The following is a 20450-nucleotide window of genomic DNA, read 5'->3' on the forward strand; positions in this document are numbered from 1 at the left end:
CAGTTTTTAATATTTCTCTATTTCCTGCAACACATTACAATGGTTGTTGAGACACTAGACTAGAAAAGCAAAACAAAACAAAAAAACCAGATTGATAGCCTTCTCAGTTCAGTCGTTAGAGTACTAGCTGCCCTTGAAGACTGGGGTCTGACTACCAACACCCATGTGGAGGCTCACAACCACCTGTAATTCAGCCGGGGAGAGGGGGGGTCCTACACCTCCTTCTGGCCTCTGTGGGCATTGCATGCAAATAGTACACAGACATGCAGCCAGATAAACATAAAATAAAAATAAATAAAACTTAAAACTCAGGCTAGAGAAATTAGTTTCCAAAGAACTAAACCCTGGCTCTCTCCTGAGAAGAATGTAACGTCTGGTAGAGCCCCTGAAGAATATCTGTTAGACTCAGAAGTTAATGGAACTACATTAAAAAGAAGGGTTACATTCACAAACCTATGACCATCATCAAAAGGGCAATTCAATGGACTTGCACAGTATAGGGAAGACACCTACCAGGAGGCATAACAGAAGTTGCCATCAAATGCATGACAACTGTTGGGATAATTAAGACCTACAAACAGTGTGCCAGCTTCCTTTCCAAGAAACGGACAATGCATTATTCTAAATGTGTAGACCTCTTCAGGTTCCAGTTAGTAACAACAAAACATATTAAGAGACTTTTATTTTGTGTGTATGTGTGGGTGGGTACATGTTAAAGTGTGTCGGGTACCAGTGGGTAAGGGGCCCATGTGGAGGCAGGGATGTCCACCTCAGGCATCGCTCCTGAGCAGTCAACCTTGTCACTGGCACCCGGACTTTCTGATTGAAATAGGCTGGTTGGCCACAGAGCCTCAAGGATCCTTCTGACATTGCCTCCGCAGCTCTGGGACTGCAAGTCTGAGCTACCCATCTAGCTTTTCACGTAGGTGCAGGGGACTCCCACTGAGATTAGGGCTTTTACAGGAAGGTTTGCCACCACTGTTAGGTTTGCTGAATTAGGGTTAGCGTTGAGACGTCTAAGGTCTTTTTCTTTTCTTTTCTTTTTTAAAACTTTTAATTTGTATTGTTATGAGTGCACTGTAGCTGCCTTCAGACACACCAGAAGAGGGCATCAGATCCCATTACAGATGGTTGTGAGCCACCATGTGGTTGCTGGGATTTGAACTCAGGACCTTTGGAAGAGCAGTCGGTGCTCTTAACCGCTGAGCCATCTCTCCAGCCCCCTAAGGTCTTTTTCAATTTTAACATCTTATGGTTCAAAGGAAAGAAAAACTAAAATTTCATTCTAAACATTATGATTTATAAGGTTGATTTCTGTGTTTGAGGATTTAAAAGCAAAACCCCTGCCTTTGTTATAGTCTACATTTTTATGCACATGAGTCTACAATGAAATACACCCTATAGCTACTAAGTCCTTTTGCTTGCTTCTCTCTGTTGTTGGTGGTGTTTGACTGTCTTTATTACTCTGATTCTACAATCCTGTATACATGAACGGCATGCTTTACTTCACAGCTACAACCTCAGCCCTGACTTCTTGATTCAGAGTCACCTACATGCTTTCATCTATAGCAAAAATCTGTTTAAAAAAATTATGGAGCTGGAAAGACGGTTCAGCAGTTAAGAACAATTGTTGCTCTTGTCTAGGACCCACCATGGCTCATCACCATCCATAACGCTAGTTCTCAGGGATCTGACCCCCACAGGCCCCAGGAACACATGTGGTACACGTGCATGCATGCAGGCAGATTATTCATACACATAAAAGAAGTCTTTAAAGAGAAAATTCTGATGGGCAGTGCTGGTCCATACTTTTAATCTCAGAATTGGGGAGGCAGAGCAGATATATACACACACATATATATATATATATATATATATATGTGTGTGTGTGTGTGTGTGTATATATATATACATACATACACATATACATATCCCTGTGCATCTGAGACAAGTCTCTCTACTCAGAGAGTTCAAGTCAACCAGGGCTGCATAGTGAGATCCTGTTTCAAAAACAACAAAAAGATGGACTCAAGAAATGGCTCAGTGGGTAAAGGCTGACAACTTGAATTTGATCTCTAGGATCCACATGGTAAGAGAGGACTCTTAAAAGACCTCTGACCTTCATACATGCACTGTGGAATGTAATGCAACAACTCACACATAAAAATAAATAAATGTAATTTTTAAAAATATTTAATAAGGAAACCAGACATGGTGGCCAATGCCTGTAATCCCAGCATTTGAGAAGCTACAGCTGTGCTATATGGTGTTTCAGGGTATGTATGAGCTTGTCTAAAAAAAAAAACTCACACACTCTCTCTCTCTCTCTCTCATATATATATATATAACTGGGAATATAGCTTAGTGGTATGTATCACTTGCCTAACATGCATGAGACACTGGGTTCAATCTCAGTATCTACCCCAACCCCAAAAGGTAGCGTGTAGCCAGGGTAAGAGTGCATAGCTTATAATCACAGTGCTGAGAAGGACAGCAAAGCAGGGCTGGAGGCCAGTCTAGGCTACATTGGACATTTCAGACCAGTCTGGGCTATGAAGGGAATTTTGTCTCAAAAGAGAAGTTGTAGCCAAGCATGGTGGTGTACATCTTTAATTCCTGCACTAGAGAGACAGAGGCAGGAGAATCAGTGAGTTCAAGGCCAGCCTGGTCTACACAGGAGCTCCAGGACAGCCAGTCAGGACTACATAGAGAGACCTGACAAAATAAAACAAAAACAAAACTCAAGGTATGTGGTTTGAACAAAAATGCCCCCGAAAGTGCATATACTTGAACATTTGGTCCCCTGTGAGTGGAAGTGTTTGAGAAGGTATAGAAGGTGTGGCCTTGTTGAAAGGGCATAACTAGGTATAGGCTTTGACAAAGTTATTAAGACAACTAGGAAGGTAGATTCAAGAGAATCAGAAGTTCAAGGTCATTCTCAGTTACACCATGATGTTCAGAGATGTACATAAGATTCTGTCTCAAAAAATAAAGTATGAGCCGGGCGGTGGTGGCGCACGCCTTTAATCCCAGCACTTGGGAGGCAGAGGCAGGCAGATTTCTGAGTTCGAGGCCAGCTTGGTCTACAGAGTGAGTTCCAGGACAGCCAGGGCTAAACAGAGAAACCCTGTCTTGAAAAACAAAACAAAACAAAAAGAATTTGTTTCATGTGACACCAAGGTATGTATGGTTAGCATTTAATCAATTATCTATCTGATTCAAGCTAACAGTTGACAGTTTAATAATGAAACCATATGGCAAGAAGTTACTATGGATAAAAAAGGAAAGCAAAAGGCATCATTCAACTCCAAATTATTTTATCATCTCATTTTCTTACTAGTCATTATACTTCTCACTTTACTACCTAAGCTTACTTTCAATGATTGTATCCTAGATAGCATAAGCCCAGGCTGGATTCTAAATGTGGCAGGAAACCAACATAGAATTTTGATCTAGGAAGCAATATATAGTTGTGCTTGAGGCAAGATTAATTCTGCTTCAACACATCGGGTAGATCAGAAGACTAAGAATAATAGAATATATCTATAGTTGTATGTGTGTGTGTGTCCATACACTGCAGCTGAAGGCAGTAAAGACCTAAACTGTGGTGGTGATACAGTGAGCTGGAAGGAACAATCTGAGAAGGAGCACAGCACAGCAGTCAAGTAGATGACCCAACAGCCTGACTCTAACCTTTCAGGCTTACATGGTCATAGACAAGAGTTTTACCTTCTGCACCTCAGCGTTCTTACCTATAAAAAGGGGGACAAACATAAGTGCCGAATGTACCTACTTACGCACTGTGAGGAGTAAATGTGTACAGAAGCACCCAGCTAGGGCTTTGATATACCTAGCACGCTCAATTCAATACCTAGTACCTACGGTAGGAACCAGGCATGGAGAGCAACACCCATAATCCCAGCACTTCAGAAGCAAAAACATCAAAGTCATTCTCAATTTAACAAGTTTGCGACCAGCCTTTGCTGTATGAAACCCTGTCTCAAACAAAAAAGAGCTTAGTAAAAAAGCAAGAGTTAAGGCAGGTACACACCTTTAATTCCAGTGTTTTGGGGGAGGTCAGAGCCAAGCAGATCTAAGTTCAAAGCCAGCCTGGTCTAGATAATGAGTTAGTTCCAGGACAGCCAGAATTACCTACATAATGAGACCCCCATCTTGAAAAAACAACAACATAAAAACAAACATAAACAAAAAGCAAGCATGAGATTACCAGTGGTGGCACAGACATATCCCTCCAGCACTCGAGCTGTCTCAGGAAAGAGATGGGAAGTGAGGTTAAGCCCATCTTAGCTGACTGCTTTGTGCTGATGAACAAATTGATGTGGAATTGTAAGGAACCCAGAATGGCCAAAATGGACCTTTGAAAGAAGAGTAAAATAGGAAGAAGGCTCATAATTCTTTATTTCAAAACTTACTTCAAAGTACCAATAACTGAGCTAATATGGTACTGGCATATAAGCAGACATACAGATCAATGGAACAGAAGAGACATCAGAATGAGTACACTTCCTCGTAATCAAATGATTTCTGACAAGGGTGACAGTACCGTTCAGAAGTGAAAGAAAAGTGCTATAAACAAATGACATCGGAATGGCCAGACAGAGATCAGAAGACCCTGGCACCAAGTACAGGGACAAACACAAGGCCACACAAAACTGAAGGGAAACACGAGATATATATTTATGACCTTGTATTTGGCAAAGGATCCTTGTAAATCACGCCAAAACATGAACAAAAGGAAAAAAATAGCTAGACTTCATCAAAATGTAAAAGATCAGTGTATGCTTTTAGCAACACAATTAAGAAACTGATAAAACACACATATAAATGTTAAATTATATAAACAAAGGACTTAAGTCTAAAATATATAAAGAACTCTTAAAACAACAAAAAAACAACCCAATTAAAAACAGGATGGGACGTTTAAACTTGACCCAAGATGGAGTTATCACAGAGAAAGGAGCTTCAGTTGGGGAAATGGCCTCCACGAGATCCAGCTGTAAGGCATTTTCTCAATTAGTGATCAAGGGGAAAGGCCCCTTCTAAATGGGACCATCTCTGGGCTGGTAGTCTTGGGTTCTATAAGAGAGCAGGCTGAGCAAGCCAGAGGAAGCAAGCCAGTAAAGAACATCCCTCCATGGCCTCTGCATCAGCTCCTGCTTTCTGACCTGTTTGAGTTCCAGTTCTGACTTCCCTTGGTGATGAACAGCAGTATGGAAGTGTAATCTGAATAAACCCTTTCCTCCCCGACTGCTTCTTGGTCATGATGTTTGTCCAGGAATAGAAACCCTGACTAAGATACTCCCTAACAAGGAAACAGCCACAGACAAATGGTCAACACGCACATAAAAACATGCTTGGCATTGTTAGTCATCGAAGGAAAACACATCAAAAACTACAATGAAGGCAGGAAGGTGCAACGCCTACAGTCCAGCTACTGAGGCTGAGGTTGCTTCAGCTCAGGAGTCTAAGACAAGCCAGAACAACATGAAGACCTGGTCTAAAAAACAAGAGCGTTAAGATTCTATTTCACACATATTAAAATAGTTGGTATAAAGACTCAGAAAGTGAGATGACAAGTGTTTGGGAAGATGGACAAAGTGCTGGTGGAATGTAAAATTCCACTTGCTCTGGAAAACTGTCTGGATATTCATCAAGTGGATAAACATATTCCACAGAGATACTACACAATTCAGCAATTGTACTCCAGGTATTTACCTAAGGGGAACACATAACCGGACATCTGTACACAGGTCTACACGCAGCAGCCTTACACTTAAACAGTCAAAAACGAAAAACAACCTAAGTACATATCAACAGACGATTTGGTAAATTACTATGGGAAGGATAAAAACAAACTATGGGAGGGGTGGGACGGCTCAGCTGGTAAAGGTGCTTGTTGTGATGCTCTGGGTCTGATCCCTGGGACCCCAGGCTAGAAAAGAGAACTAACTCCCAAAAGAGTGTTCTTTGACCTCTACATGTACACCCTGGCCCTTGTGTGCACACAAATGCACACGCATACACACAAACAAATAAATGTCAATAAATAAATAAATGAAGTCGGGGTCAGAAAGATGACTCATGGATTAGAACACTTGCTTCATAATCATGAAGACCAAAGCTCAGGTCCCAACACCCATATAACATACCTTAACCCCAGCTCCAAGGGGACTGGAGATTGGTCGATTGTTGGAGCTTGCTGCTTCTAGCCTAATTGAAACAAAAGAAACCCCAACTTCAGCTGAGATCCTGCCTTAAAAAAATAGGCAGAGTGAAAGAGAAGGATATCCAATGCCCTCTTTTGTCCTCTGTGCAGGCATTGCTACACAGAACCACACACATAAACATACAGACACAGAAATAAATCAACTTTTAAAGGGGGTGGGGTGGCTGGAGAGATGGCTCAGCGGTTAATACTGACTGCTCTTTCAAAGGTCCTGAGTTCAATTCCCAGCAACCACATGGTGGCTCCAACCATCTGTGTCTGAAGACAGCTACAGTGTACTCACATACATAAAATAAACAAATCTTTAAAAAAAGAGAGAGAGAGAGAAAGAATATAAAAGAGAGAGAGAGAGGGTGCGAGCAAGCGAGTGAGAGCAAGCAGGACTGGGCTATCTTGCTGTTGCCAGGTAACTGTGGGTGGGGGTGGAGTCTAGCCAGAATACCTGAAGCTTGAGACATTGTCTGCATGACTGATAGCCACAGACCTCTCCTGTGGGGGCTGTGGGGGCAGTAACTTCGACAGGAACCAGGGGTCCAGGAGACATGATCATTGCGTCATTGCCAAGAAAATCAATGGAACTAAGATCACAGTAAAGAACTGAGGTCACAGCCGGGCGTGGTGGTGCACGCCTTTAATCCCAGCACTCGGGAGGCAGAGGCAGGCGGATTTCTGAATTCGAGGCCAGCCTGGTCTACAAAGTGAGTTCCAGGACAGCCAGAGCTACACAGAGAAGCCCTGTTTCGAACCCCCCCCCCCCCCAAAAAAAAAGAACTAAGGTCACAGACAGGTGGTGAGAGTGCACGCCTTCAATTCCAGCACTTAGGAGACAGAGTCTAGAGGATCTTTATGAGTTCAAGGCCAGCCTGGACTACAGAGAGAATTCCATGACAGCCACAGCTACATAGAGAAACCCGGTCTTGAAAAACAAAGCAAAACAAACAAATAGAAACATATAAAGAAATAAGGAAAACAGGAATAGAAGAGAGAGGGCTCTGAGAGTAAGAGAACTGGCTACTCTTCTTTGGTCCTGAATTCAATTCCCAGCAACCACAAAGTGGCTCACAAACATCTATAATAGGATCTAATGCCCTCTTCTGGCATGCACAAAAGCAGAGCATTCATACATTAAAAAAATAAATTAATTAATAAAAATTTTAAATATGGCTGGGCGGTGGTGGCGCACATCTTTAATCCCAGCACTTGGGAGGCAGAGGCAGGTGGATTTCTTAGTTTGAGGCCAGCCTGGTCTACAAAGTGAGTTCCAGGACAGCCAGGGCTATACAGAGAAACACTGTCTCAAAACACCAAAAAACAAACAAACAAAAATTTTAAATATGACATGTTCTCTCCTATATCCCTGACTGCCCTAGAACCTTTTTTTTTTTAAAGGGTACCAGCAAGATGGCGTGACAACTAAAGGCACCTGAAGCCTGATGACCTAAGTTCCATCCCTAGAACACACACAAAGAAAGGAGAGTACCAACTCCTAAAGATGTCTTCTAACCTCTCCATCTGTGCCATGGCACATGCGAGCTCACAGACGCACAACAATAAGAAAATGTGAAGAGGGCTGGAGTATTGCAGAAAATGTGAACATCAAGAAATGAATGTAAGAGACAGGTGGATCTCTTGAGTTCAAGGCCAGCCTGGTCTACAGAGCAAGTTCCAGGGCAGCCAAAACCAAGGAGATAGAGAGAGAGAGAGAGAGAGAGAGAGAGAGAGAGAGAGAGAGAGGAATACCCTCAAAAGCCTGCAGCCACACACGTCTTTTTATCTATTTTAAAGATGTATTACTTTATGTATATGGGTCTTTTGTCTGCAAGTTTGTCTGTATTATCAGAAGAGGGCATTGGATCCCATAGGGTTATGTTATGAGTTGATGTTTTGCTAGGAATTGAACCCAGGATCTCTGAAAGAGCAGCCAGTGTTCTTAACTGCTGAGCCATCTCTCAAGTCCCCTATTTCTTTTTTAAGAGTGTGTGTGTGTGTGTGTGTGTGTACGTGCATATGCACACATCTCCTAGAGCTAGAGTTTCAGGCAGCTGTGCACCACTATGTGTGTGCTGGGAACTGAACTACAGACCTCTGCAAAGGCAGTGCTCACTAAGAGTGTGTGTGTGTGTGTGTGTGTGTGTGTGTGTGTGTGTACGTGCATGCACACATCTCCTAGAGCTAGAGTCTCAGGCAGCTGTGCACCACTATGTGGGTGCTGGGAACTGAACTACAGACCTCTGCAAAAGCAGTGCTCACTAAGCCAGCTCTCCAGCTCACCAATACCAAGGATTCAAAAGGCTGAGCAAAAAGGCAACAAGATTACCTTAGGCAACAAAAGCCACGCATGGTAGTGCACATCTGTAATCCAAGCACTCAGAGTAGGCAGAAGGATCAGGAGTTCAAAGCCAGCCTCAGCTATGTAGTAATCCAAAGCTAACCAGGAATACATAACGCTATGACTAAAAAAGAAAATGAAATTATGATTTTGGGGGCATTAAATTAGCTGATTTCATATTCTATGGAAAGAAATAAGGACAACCAACCAGGAATAGAACATGGGGCAACAATAATCAAAGAATGGACTGCTCAACAAAGCAAAACAGTAATCCCATACTATTCAGGGCCTACGTTGGCCTACAGATAGAATTTCACATTCAAGGAAACAGTGGGTACCTAGTAAGTGCTCAGTGATGATGCTCAGTAACGAGCGGGTGGGCATCCAGAGGAAAAGTAAAATCCAGTTCTGCCTCAGAGCTTCCTTAAACTTATATCTACATGGACAACGCTGACACATAAAAATAAAACTCTGAAAGTACCAAGAATAACACAAGAGCATCCATTACAATTTTAGCTAACAAGTACTGGTATAAGGATGATCTGTCTTAACCACAAATTATTAGACTCAAGTGGTTCAAGTATGGCTGAGTGGCTAAGCGTTCACAGGCTCTACAGAGGACCTGAGTTTGGGTCTCAGCACACTCGTCCTACAGCACACATCCTGTAACTCCTGCTCCTGCCCCAGGAGATCCAAAACCATTTTCTGGACTGCAGGGACACCAACACTCACATAAACATTCGTGTGAACATCATATAACTTAATGTTTAAAAAGCTTTACTCACAAAACAAACAAACCAAAAAAAAAAAAAAAAAACCCAAAGCCGGGTGTGGTGGCAGTTAATCCCAGCACTCAGGAGGCAGAGGCAGGTGGATTTCTGGGTTCGAGGCCAGCCTGGTCTACAGAGTGAGTTCCAGGACAGTCAGGGCTACACAGAGAAACCCTGCCTGGGGGGCAGGGGGGAAGCTTTACTCAAACATTTTAACAAACTACGTCAACACTACTTAATCCTGCTGGAAAAAAAAATCTATAACCAAGGTTCAAATATGAACTGAAAAACCATGGAAAATATCTACAGCATTGTCAGAAAGTAGTAAGTACTAGTTCCTTAGCGCACGAGTTCCTATAAACAATGTAAAGCATCTCAACAGGAAATGAACAGGGTCTGTAGAGACTATAAGTAACTGAAACAAACATGGTTCTTTTATTTGCTAAAAAGATGCTTACGAAAATATTCAGTTGGGGGGAGAGGACTAACCCCAGCAGAGGCAGACGGATCTCTGAGTTCGAAGCCAGTCTGGCCTACAGAGCTAGTTCCAGAAAGCTAGAAACCCTGTCTTGAAAAACAACAACAACAACAACAAAACGTGGTTTAGGGTTTCAGAGAGATAGTTTAGTGGTTAAGAGCAATGGCTGGGCCAGGCAGTAGTAGCAGCGCACCTTTAATCTCAGCACTTGGGAGGCAGAGGCAGGCGGATTTCTGAGTTTGAGGCCAGCCTGGTCCATAGAGTGAGTTCCAGGACAGCCAGAGATATACAGAGAAACCCTGTCTCGAAAAACCAAAAAAAAGGAGCACTGGCTCTGCTTCTCCCGAGGACCAAGGTTCAACTCCCAGAATCCACATGGTGGCTCACAACACAATCAGTAATTCCAGTTCCGGGGAATCTGATGCTCTCTTCTGATCTCTGAGAGCACTCAGTACACACATGGTACACAGATACATACATACATGCAAGGAAAACACATGTATACATTTTTTTAAAATATAAAGTAAAAGTTTAGCCAGGCATAATGCACATTCTTGTAACCCCAGCACTTGAGAAGCAGAAAAAGGATTTCCACACATTCCCAGCCAGTATGGGCTACACAATAACACCCTAACTAAAAAACAAGGTGCTTGTAGGTCAAGGTGGTAAAAGGTTTTAATCCCAGTACTTGGGAGATAGAAGCAGGAAGATCTCTGTGAGTCTGAGGCCAGTATGGTCATCTAGTGAGTTCCAGTCAGCCAGGGCTACAGAGTGAGACCCAGTCTCACAAACAAATCTAATCTCTGGACTGGGAGAACAGCTTCTGGGTAGCATGCTTGCCTATCTCGTAGAAAGCCTGGGTTCCATCTGTAGTTATTACAAAGATGAGGAGGGGGTTGGTATTCCAATAAAGGAACCAAGCAAGAGCCACCAGCAGGTCAACACTGTCATGAGACCATGAACTGGCCCTACCTTTACAAAGGGCAATCTGACACTTTATCAAGGTCTACATAGTGAGTGGCCTTTGTCGTAGCAACTGAGCCTCTAGGAATTTACCTGCAGGAAAGACCCTAAGTGTGAAGTTTCTGACAGACAAGGAAACTCAAGGCATCACTGTGGCAGGATCCGTATGGCATATCTAAACATACAACAGCTCTACCCGAGGCACAATGCATACCCCTTCTGGAAAAAACAGGCAAGAAATGTATCATTAAGAAGAGAAGCCAATAGTCATGAAGGCAGAAAGAAAACCTGCCTTCTCCATGTTTTGTTTTATTGCTTTTTGTGACAAGGTTTCATGTAGCCCAAGATGGCCTCCAACCCAAATGCAGCTATGATGTGGAGGAGACCAGGCCTTCCTGCCTCTTCTCCTCAGGCTTCAATCTCAGACACTTACTACCATGTGTGACTAACACATGTTCTTTTCTACCACTTGAATTTTATATTTATTTAAAACTTTTAAATTAAGATTTTACAATGATTTTTCACCCAGCTTACTTAAGTATGTCTTCCTCTTTGTCATTGTCTGTGTTAGCAACAATGTTTAACTATTTTTTCCTACTGGCACATTTACTTAATTAAACTCACATATTAAATGTAATGCTACCTTGTACTCTGTCCCCCAAGTCCCTTGCTCTCTGCGTTCTATCTCTAAATGTATAATCTACAAAACGGCAGCTCCATTCCCTATTTTTTCCCCTAGGTATATAAAGACTCTTAATTACTAAACTAGAAACCTAAAAATGTTCTTAGCCTGTGGTTAAACATAGCATCACTGCTGTATCCTAGAAAATAGCAGAAAAGGGCCAGCAAGATGGCTTAGCAGGTAAATGAGCTTGCTGCCAAATCTAATGACCCAAGTTCTAGTCCTAGGACCATGCAATAGAATGCAGAAGAAACCTGACTCCCAAAAGTTGTCCTCTGACACCCACATACACACTGTGGCACATACATAAGGGATGAGTGCACATGCATGCACACACACACACAAATTCTGTTTTTAAAGAAAAAAATATTTTAGAAATAAAAAAAGATAGCAGAACAGCAAGGCAATATTCAAAATTTCAAAACCACTGTGCTGACACAATGCCTGATGTAGTACTTGATACTTTAAGGACTCAATATTATCTGTTTGTCCAGAGCCAGTGGGGCTATGCAGGCCTGAACTACAGCAATCAAGCCATTATCCATGAATATCTTACATATAATGCCAATACATTAATCTTTTTAAAATTAAAAGAAAAAAATTTCAAGACAGGGTTTCTCTCTGTAGCCCTGTCTGTCCTAGAACTCACTTCATAGACCAGACTAGCCTCAAACTCACAGAGATCCACCTGCCTCTGACTCCCAAGTGTTGGAATTAATGGTATGCACCACCACTACTCAACTTAAAAAAAAAAATCTTAATTTTATGTGTTCGGATATTTTGCCTGCCTAGATGTCTGTACACAACCTCTATGCCTGGTCCCTGTGGAGGCCACAAAGGACAGCAGGTGCCCTGGAAGTAGAGTTACAGATGGTTGGTTATAAGTCACTCTGTGGATGCTGGGAATGAAAACTCGCTCTGAAAGAGCAGCTTCTTAACTTCTGCGCCCTCTCTACAGTCCCTAGTTACAAATTGTTAATATATTACATTGTGGTACATGCATACAGATATAATTTGTATATATATATATATATATGTATGTATATATATATACACACACACACACACACACACATACACACACACATCGAGTACATCTTTCCCAACAATATTCATACACAAACGCTACATATACCTTAGGAAAAATGAGTTATACTAGGAGAGGGTACAGGGAGAAGGGCCATGTCAGAAAGGTGAAAGAAGGCTCTTATGGAAAAAAATACAACTGAGATCCAGGAAAGGTAAGTTAAATAAGAGGAGGAAGCACACGGTTCCTCCAGGAGAGAAGCCCGTGTGCAGTGGCTTCCTGTGCTGAGGGAAGCAAAGCAGAGAACACAGAACAAAATGGAGAACAACCCAAGGCGAGAAGGTACCTGGTGTAGGGCCGTCTAGGACACAATAAGGGTCTCAGTCTTACTGTAAGAGCAATGAAGCAGCAAGAAAGGCTAGGTACGGTGGGTGGCATGTGCCTGAATGCCACTACTCTATAAGCTGACACAGAAGGGTGGAAGGTTCAAGGCCAGCCTGGACAAAGGTTAGACCCAATGTTAAAAACAAAAAAGCTAAAAGAAAAAGGCTATAAGCAGAGATAATAAAAGATTTGTATTTTCAAAGATCAGTGATATATGAATGGGAGGCTCTAGCAGACGTAGGAAGTCTGCTTAGAAAGCTACTGCAGTGACCCTAAAGGACAGTGACAGAATTAGTTACAATGGAAACAAAATGAACAAGACTAGGTAGCTAACTATAACTGAAGTTGGTGGGGAGCTTAAGGAGACCCAGCTTTCAGATTCCCACAAGTAGATGGATAAAGATCCTACCACCAAGCCAGGCACAGGCCTTTAACCCTAGTGCACAGGAAGTAGAGCCTGGAAGATGCCTTTGAGTTTGAAGCCACGCTGGTCTACATGCTATATAGTAAGATTTTTGTCTTTTACATTTTCTCAAAAGATACTATCCCTGAAAGGCAATGGGGACACTCCAGGAACACCACCATATTATACTGCTTTGTTTCACAGGGACTGGACACAAGACAGAAAAAAGGTTCTTCAAGTATGTGGAAGCCTTGGTAAAGAAGGGTGAATTGGAAAATAGGGATAGAAGTCAAGAGAGATGAAAAATTAATAACCAACCAAACAAAAACAAACACAAAATCAAAAAGAAAAAAAAAAAAAGGAAGAAAAGATATGTCTCCATCGTCAGCCATAAAACAGACCTACACATTCCTATTCCTCACTACCACTTAAAATATTTTGAATTACTTCAAAATAGAGTAAAGAGCTATAATATGCAGTACGTAGGAGAACAAAGGATTAGTATGAAAGAATTTATTATTTATATCAACGTATATTATTGAGCTATTGGGAATTTTCTAATTTTGAGAATGAGGGAAAGATGGAGACCGCCTGTGTGGGAAGAAGGAGCTGAATGCCAGCCTGGAAGAAAGGAAGCAAAACGAAGACTGTCGACTCCACTTCTCCAATTTTCACAGTTTAAGCACGTTTTATCTTCACCTCTGGACAAATGGCTGTTCTTGTCCTCCTGTGCTAAGGGAATGCAGAAATAGCGCCATACTTCAGACCCTTATTTGAAATCATGGCTTACCCTGCCCTCATGTGGTAGCAGAGAGGAACTGCACCAGTATGTTGCAGGACCCTGAGAATGCCCACATGAAGTTCATGGTATAATAATTAATCTATGACCAAAGACTTAAAAGATTGCAGGCAGAGAGCAAACTGGGAATAGTCCTTGCCAAGGGATTTACCTTCTAGGCTTAGTAATGCAGAAAACCTAGGGTTTTGCTGTTAACTGGCGATAACAAAAAAAAGATGTCTCCTTTTTTCTTGTTAAAGATCACATATTTAGCAATTCCAGAATACCAGTCTGATACTGTTTATTCAAATCCAGTTTATGGTATATTTGATTATTTACAAATGTCTCAATTGTATTTTAATGGCATGCACAAATGGGTTAATGAACATTTCTGGCACACATCAAAAACCATATCACAAATATTAGTAATTGTCTCTCTGAATAAGTAAAATCCCCTTTGTTATCTTTAAATGAATCAACTGATTTTTTTTTTTACCACCTAGAAGAACAAGTCACAATAGTAAACACAATTCAGAAACAATCAGGTTCTCAAAACATCTAAACAAATATACCACTGATACAATCAACTTAACACCAGCCACATATACACACAAAAAAAAAAAAACATGGCGAAGGTCTAGTACATCATTCCTGACAATTCTCTTCACGGTGAAAAAAAAAAAAAAAAACAGGACTGCCCAATAAAATGATTTGGCATTCTGTGCATGATTTAATTCTCTACCTTTCTTTTAACAGACTGAAAATTTGTAAACGTACGCTTTTTACAACTGTTTACACACATACCTACATGACTTTGTTTTGTTTTTTCTTAAGCATGTGAACTCAAAGACCAAACCATGAAATTCTTAGCAATAGGTATATTTTTCCAATTTTTCAGTTTTGATACCGGGATCACATCATTTCGTTTCTTTATATTCATGATCTTCATTTCCCCCTTTTAAAATCTAGACATCATTATCCAGTCTGTCTCTGTACATCCCCAAATATTACTGATCCAATCTTTTTTTGTTTTCTTTCCCAAATACTCCCTAGCCAACACACACACACACACACACACACTTTCACATGCTCATTCCATTTCAAAATATCCAACTCTAACACAGTTGGTTGGCTTTTTTTTTTTTCCTTTCAAACAAAATCACTTCTATATTGCTCTCGTCTCCTCTCCTTAATTTGGCACTCCTTTTGAAATAATTTTCCACAGTTAAACACCAATGTCTTTCTTTCACAACATCCATCCGCGGAAGAGGAAAAGATTAAGAACCGGGCAAGCGAAACATTTGGGAATGTCAAAGAGACAGCGGCCTCTCCTTCGGGAGGAAAATACAACTCTCCTCCCCGAGCTGTCGACACAGCGAGACTTCTCTTCAGGCGTGCTCCGGTTCCCCTCCTGACCTCAACGCCACCTTCCTGCTGCTCTGCTTCCCTGTCCTCCCTCGGCTGTGTGTCCGAGGGGCAGCAGAGCCCGGCGGCCGCCACCTTCTCGCCGGCAGCGGCCCCACCACTCACCTGGCAGGTGCGGCCGTCCCGAGAGCTGCACGAATCGGTTGAGCTGTCCGGTGCCCCGACCCCCGCCGGCCGCGCCGGCCCCGCTAACCCCGCTGGCCCCGCCGGCCGCGCCTCCTCCCCGCCGGCGGTTCCGGTCCCAGCCCTGGGCAGCCGACATGGCCCGCTAACGATTGCCGCAGCCCGGTCCCGGCAAGCCCTTGCCCCGGCAGCGCGAGCCGAGCCTCCTTCCCGGGCTCCTCAAGAGACCCGGGAGACGGGGGCCGGAGTAGCGCCGGGCTCGCCAGCAACCAATGGCTGGCCGCCTTGGTGAGAGTGGACCAATGGGCAGTCTCTTTCTTGGCAGGTGGAGGGAGGCGGGGAGAGACGTGGTAACCATAGCTATAGCTAAAAGAGGTGGGGGGGAGAAAAGGCATAAGCAGACGCTCAGAGAGCGCATCGATTCCCGGAGCTCCACAGCTTCTCCGGGATGCTGAGGGCTCAGACCAGATAGTCGAAGGCCGAGCGGAGAGGCTACGCCAGAGGAGACTCCCAAGCAGGGTCGCTGCCCCAGCATGGTCGATACTCCGGAATTCTGTCCCATAAGCACTGTATATAGAAACATCATAGGTACACAATGCATGTACTTGGTGTTGGTACATCTGTCTGCAGTTCTACAGACTGAGCCCCGGTCTGCGGACTGTTGCCACACACAAAGGGCTCACGGGAGGTGGGGGCAGGGGGAGGAGTCAGATGAAATCTAAAAAACTCCTGGCTTTCATCATTTGTTTTGTCTCACGGTGGCACTGCCGGGACCCTTCCTTTGCATTAGCCACGTCAAGAGCAAACAGCTTTAAACCTGATTAGCAAATACCGAAAACTGTTCGATATTAGAGTAATCATAGAAACACAAGTGAAAATTTCAATAAGAAAACCTTGCAGGCATCAGTGAAGATCTCTATTTAAACACGCGGCTTGTGTATGCCTGCCAAGAAAAAAAAATAGAAAAAGATACTCTCTTAGATGACATACGATCAAGTAAATGTTTTACTCACACACACACACAAACAACCCACCTCAATTGTCTTACAATATACACAACGACAGAAAATGGACGGACGATGTGATTTTAAAATGTAAATATCAGAAATTCCCATCGTTTCAAAATTAAACCGAAATTTTGGCTTTGAAGTTGGGGAGGCGCAGTGCACAGTGGGAAAATGCAGATACACATTGCTGTTTCCAAATAAGGAAAAAAACATAAATTTCTCAAGGGAAACAAAACCTTTCAAGATCTAATCTGATGGACTGCTGACCCCCTTGATGTTTCACACATGAGAACCTCACATGTTGGGTTTTTTGATTTTTGGGGTTTTTTTGTTTGGTTGGTTTTTTGAGGATTGGGGTGAAGGAGAAAGTGCTGAGACCAGAAGTCTCCTTTGATCTCGGTGAGCAAATTTCATGTCGCCATAAAATGTTGGTTTTTTGTCTCCACACCCAGTTTCTGTAGGAAAAGAAGTATTTTTATCCATTATGCGTTATGATACAGTTTATTGAAATGTTTGACATCTGATAAAAAGGAAACCCATGGAGCTGGGGATGAAGGTAGCTCAGTTGCTTAAAATACTTGTCTAGCACCAAAGGTACAGTCTCCTGCCACAGTATAAAACTCAGCATGGTGACACACTCTTGTAATCTCCAACCGAGGATGGTGGCAGGAAGATCAGGCATTCAAATCCAATCCCACTCAGATAGATACATTACAAGTTCAAGGCCAACATTAGCTGCATAAAATCCAGACTCAACAACAACAAAAACAAACAAACAAACAAACAAAAAACCCCAGGACCACCAAGAGCTAGAAGGATGTATGCAGAGCACTGGCTGGTTGTCCAGAGGACCTGGGTTTGATTCCTAGCACTTACAGAGCAGCTTTCACCCATCTGTAACTCCAAATTCAGGATCAGACGCTCTCTTATGACCTCCTCTGGGTGCTGGGCATGCAAGTGATGTACAGACAGACATACGTGCAGGCAAAACACCCAGACATATTAAATTAAATTAAATTTAAGAAAAAAGGCCGGACCAAACAGAAGCTCAGCATGATGGTGCTTGCCTGTCTCCCCAGCCCAACACCTCATTGGCAGAAGTAGGAGGCCCATAAATTCAAGTGCCTTGGCTATATAATGAGTTTAGAGCCACTCTGTGATTTATGAGACTGTCCCCAGCCAATCCCCAAAACCAAAGTCTGTGGTCCTAAAACAGGAGGAAAAAAAAAAAAACCCTAATGAGTGTTAATTTTTCTAAAGAATTGTACTCCCACAGCTGGAGGGATGACCCAGCAGCTAAAAGCACTGGCCACTCTTCCAGAAGACCTGGATTGGATTCCCAGTACCCACATGGTAACTTACAACCACCTGTAATTCCAGTCCCAAAGAGTCGAATTCCCTCTTCTGGCCTCCATGGTACCAGGCACACATAAGTTACACAGACATACATGCAAACAAAACACTCATATATACATTTTTAAAAAAATGAATTGTACCAACTGAATAACACGATTCTAATATAAGGAAATATCCTTTTTAAAGGTTTATTCATTTAAGTATACAAGTACACTGTAGCTGTCTCCAGACACACCAGAAGAGGACATTGGATCCCATTAGATTATGAGCCACCATGTGATTTCTGGAAATTGAACTCAGGACCTCTGGAAGAGCAAGTCAGTGCTCTTTAATCACTAAGCCATCTCTCCAGAGCCAAGAAATGTTGTCTTTCTAGGAGAATTCTGTATAAACAAGGAATGGTAGGATACCACTATTTTGCCACCCCTAATAAATTAAGAGAACTTCCCCTTGAATGTCTGCAATCGCTAGTATCACATGACAGTATAACATGATCATGTCGAAGGCTTAAGGGCACCGGGGGCAGGGGGAGCAATGAGGGCCAGTGAAATGGCTCATTGGGTAAAGGCAGACAGACTGTAGGAGCTGAAAGACGGGAGGCAGTGCTACTCTACTCACTGCACTTCACATAAATATTAGCTATAGTTGCCTGCACAAGACCAGGCTGATCAACATTCCAGCACAGGTCCTTGTCGTGTGAGGCTCTGCTTCCAGCTGAGGAACTCTGGACAACTGATGGCTCCTGGATGAGGGTCATTTTCTTCAAGGGTGTGGCTACTGATAGTTAGTTGCTCATGCTCCAGTGTATAAACCCACAACCCCCCCACATGTGCAGGGAACACCAACTGGGTTCAGTGGTTATTTTGTTTTAAAGTAAGGAGCTACGGTTCAGCAGTTGAGAGTGCTTAGTCTAAAGGACCCAGGTTTGCTTCCAGCACCCACACCAGACAGTTCACAACTGCCTGTAGTTCAGTTCTTTACACACATAGTACGCATAACTTCATACACATAAAGATAAATAAACCTTTAAAAGATTGCTGGGCATGGTAGTAATTTCTGCCACTCAGAAGGTAGAGGCAGGCAGGTGGGTCTCTGTGAATTGGAGCTAGTCTGGTCTACATATGTTCTAGGCCAGCCAAAGTTATAAAGTGGGATACTGGCTCCAAAGGGGGAAGTTGGGGTGGGGAGTTAGCTGGAGAGATGACTTGCCTGTTAAAAGCACTGCCTGCTCATCCACAAGAACTATATTGCATTCATAGCACCAACATAGTGACCACAGCCATCTGTAACTCCAATTCCAGGAAATCCAACCCCCTTTCCTGGCCTCTGTGGCTATCAAACATGAAACAGTGCACAGCCATACAGGCAGACATGCAAACACAGACATGTATATAAAAATTGATGGGGTGGGTGTCAAGACAGGGTTATCATGCAGTCCTGGAACTTACTCTGTAGACCAGGATGGCCTTAAAATCAGAGATCCACCTGCCTCTCTACCTCCCAAGTGCTGGGACTAAAGGCGTGTACCACCTCTGCCCAGCTGAAAAAGCAGATATTTAATAAAGAAAATTATGTGGAAATAATTATACAAAAAAAAAAATCCTCTGACAGAACTAGGAAAATAGCCCAGTGGCTAAGGGTAGTGGCTGGGGATGTGGTAGGGTGGTGTGGAGAATACTGGAGGAAGGTGATCGGTCGGATTAGAAACAGCTAAGAATTGATGCTTGTTGTAGCTAGATGATGGATCATCAGAGTTCATTGTATTGTTCTCCCTCGAGTTTTTAAAACAAGGTTTTAAAGCTGGGTGTGGCAGTTTTTGCTTTTAGGCCCAGAACTCAGGAAGCAGAAGCAGGTGGGTCTATGTGAGTTCAAAGCCAGCCTGGTCTACAAACAAATTAAACAAACAAACAAAAAAATGTAGATTTGATTTTTTTCCCCCTCATGGAGAGGTTTTTAAGAATAGTTTTCAAAGGAACAATTCTAAATTACATAGCGTAGACTATGAACTTTGGCTGATGATGGTGTATCAAAGCTGGTTCATTGATTCTATCAAATGAGCCACACGCTGGTGGGTAGTGTGTTGATAGATGGGGAAGCCGCACAGCAGGAACAAAACGGCTGTGAACTCTCTGTGCTTTCTATTTAATTCACTGTGAACTGAAAACACTCTGAAAAAATGAAAAGTCATTCATTCAAAAGTGGGATTTGTGGGAAACTCAGCCTAGGAACTAGCAGGAGCTAGACAATTCTTCCCTGTAGATAGTCACATAGACACCCTGTATTAGTCAGGGTTCTCTGGAGTCACAGAACTCACAGAATGTCTCTCTATATTAAGGGAACATATTGGAATGAATGATTTACAGTCTGCACTCCAATTAGCCCAACAATGGGCAGCTGTGAATGGGAAGTCCAAGAATCTAGTAGTTGCTCAGTCCCACGAGGCTAGGTGTTTCCCCTGGTCTTCTGTATAAACTGGAA

The 20450-nt window shown here is 42.8% G+C and overlaps 1 protein-coding gene across 2 annotated transcripts in view; it reads right to left on the reverse strand.

The window, feature by feature from the left end:
- The window catches only part of Klhdc10 (kelch domain containing 10), a 55252-nt gene extending 39400 nt beyond the window's left edge, over positions 1–15852 (reverse strand). For both annotated transcript variants that reach the window (XM_021164781.2, XM_021164780.2), the window contains exon 1: positions 15592–15852. In XM_021164781.2, coding sequence (XP_021020440.1) covers positions 15592–15748 — 157 coding nt within the window. In that variant the 5' untranslated portion in view covers positions 15749–15852. The remainder of the gene's footprint in view (positions 1–15591) is intronic.
- Between the last annotated feature and the right edge of the window lie 4598 nt (positions 15853–20450).

This window comes from Mus caroli, unplaced genomic scaffold (genome assembly GCF_978045245.1).
Source record: "Mus caroli unplaced genomic scaffold, Mus_caroli_1 scaffold_7, whole genome shotgun sequence".
Classification (NCBI taxonomy): domain Eukaryota; kingdom Metazoa; phylum Chordata; class Mammalia; order Rodentia; family Muridae; genus Mus; species Mus caroli.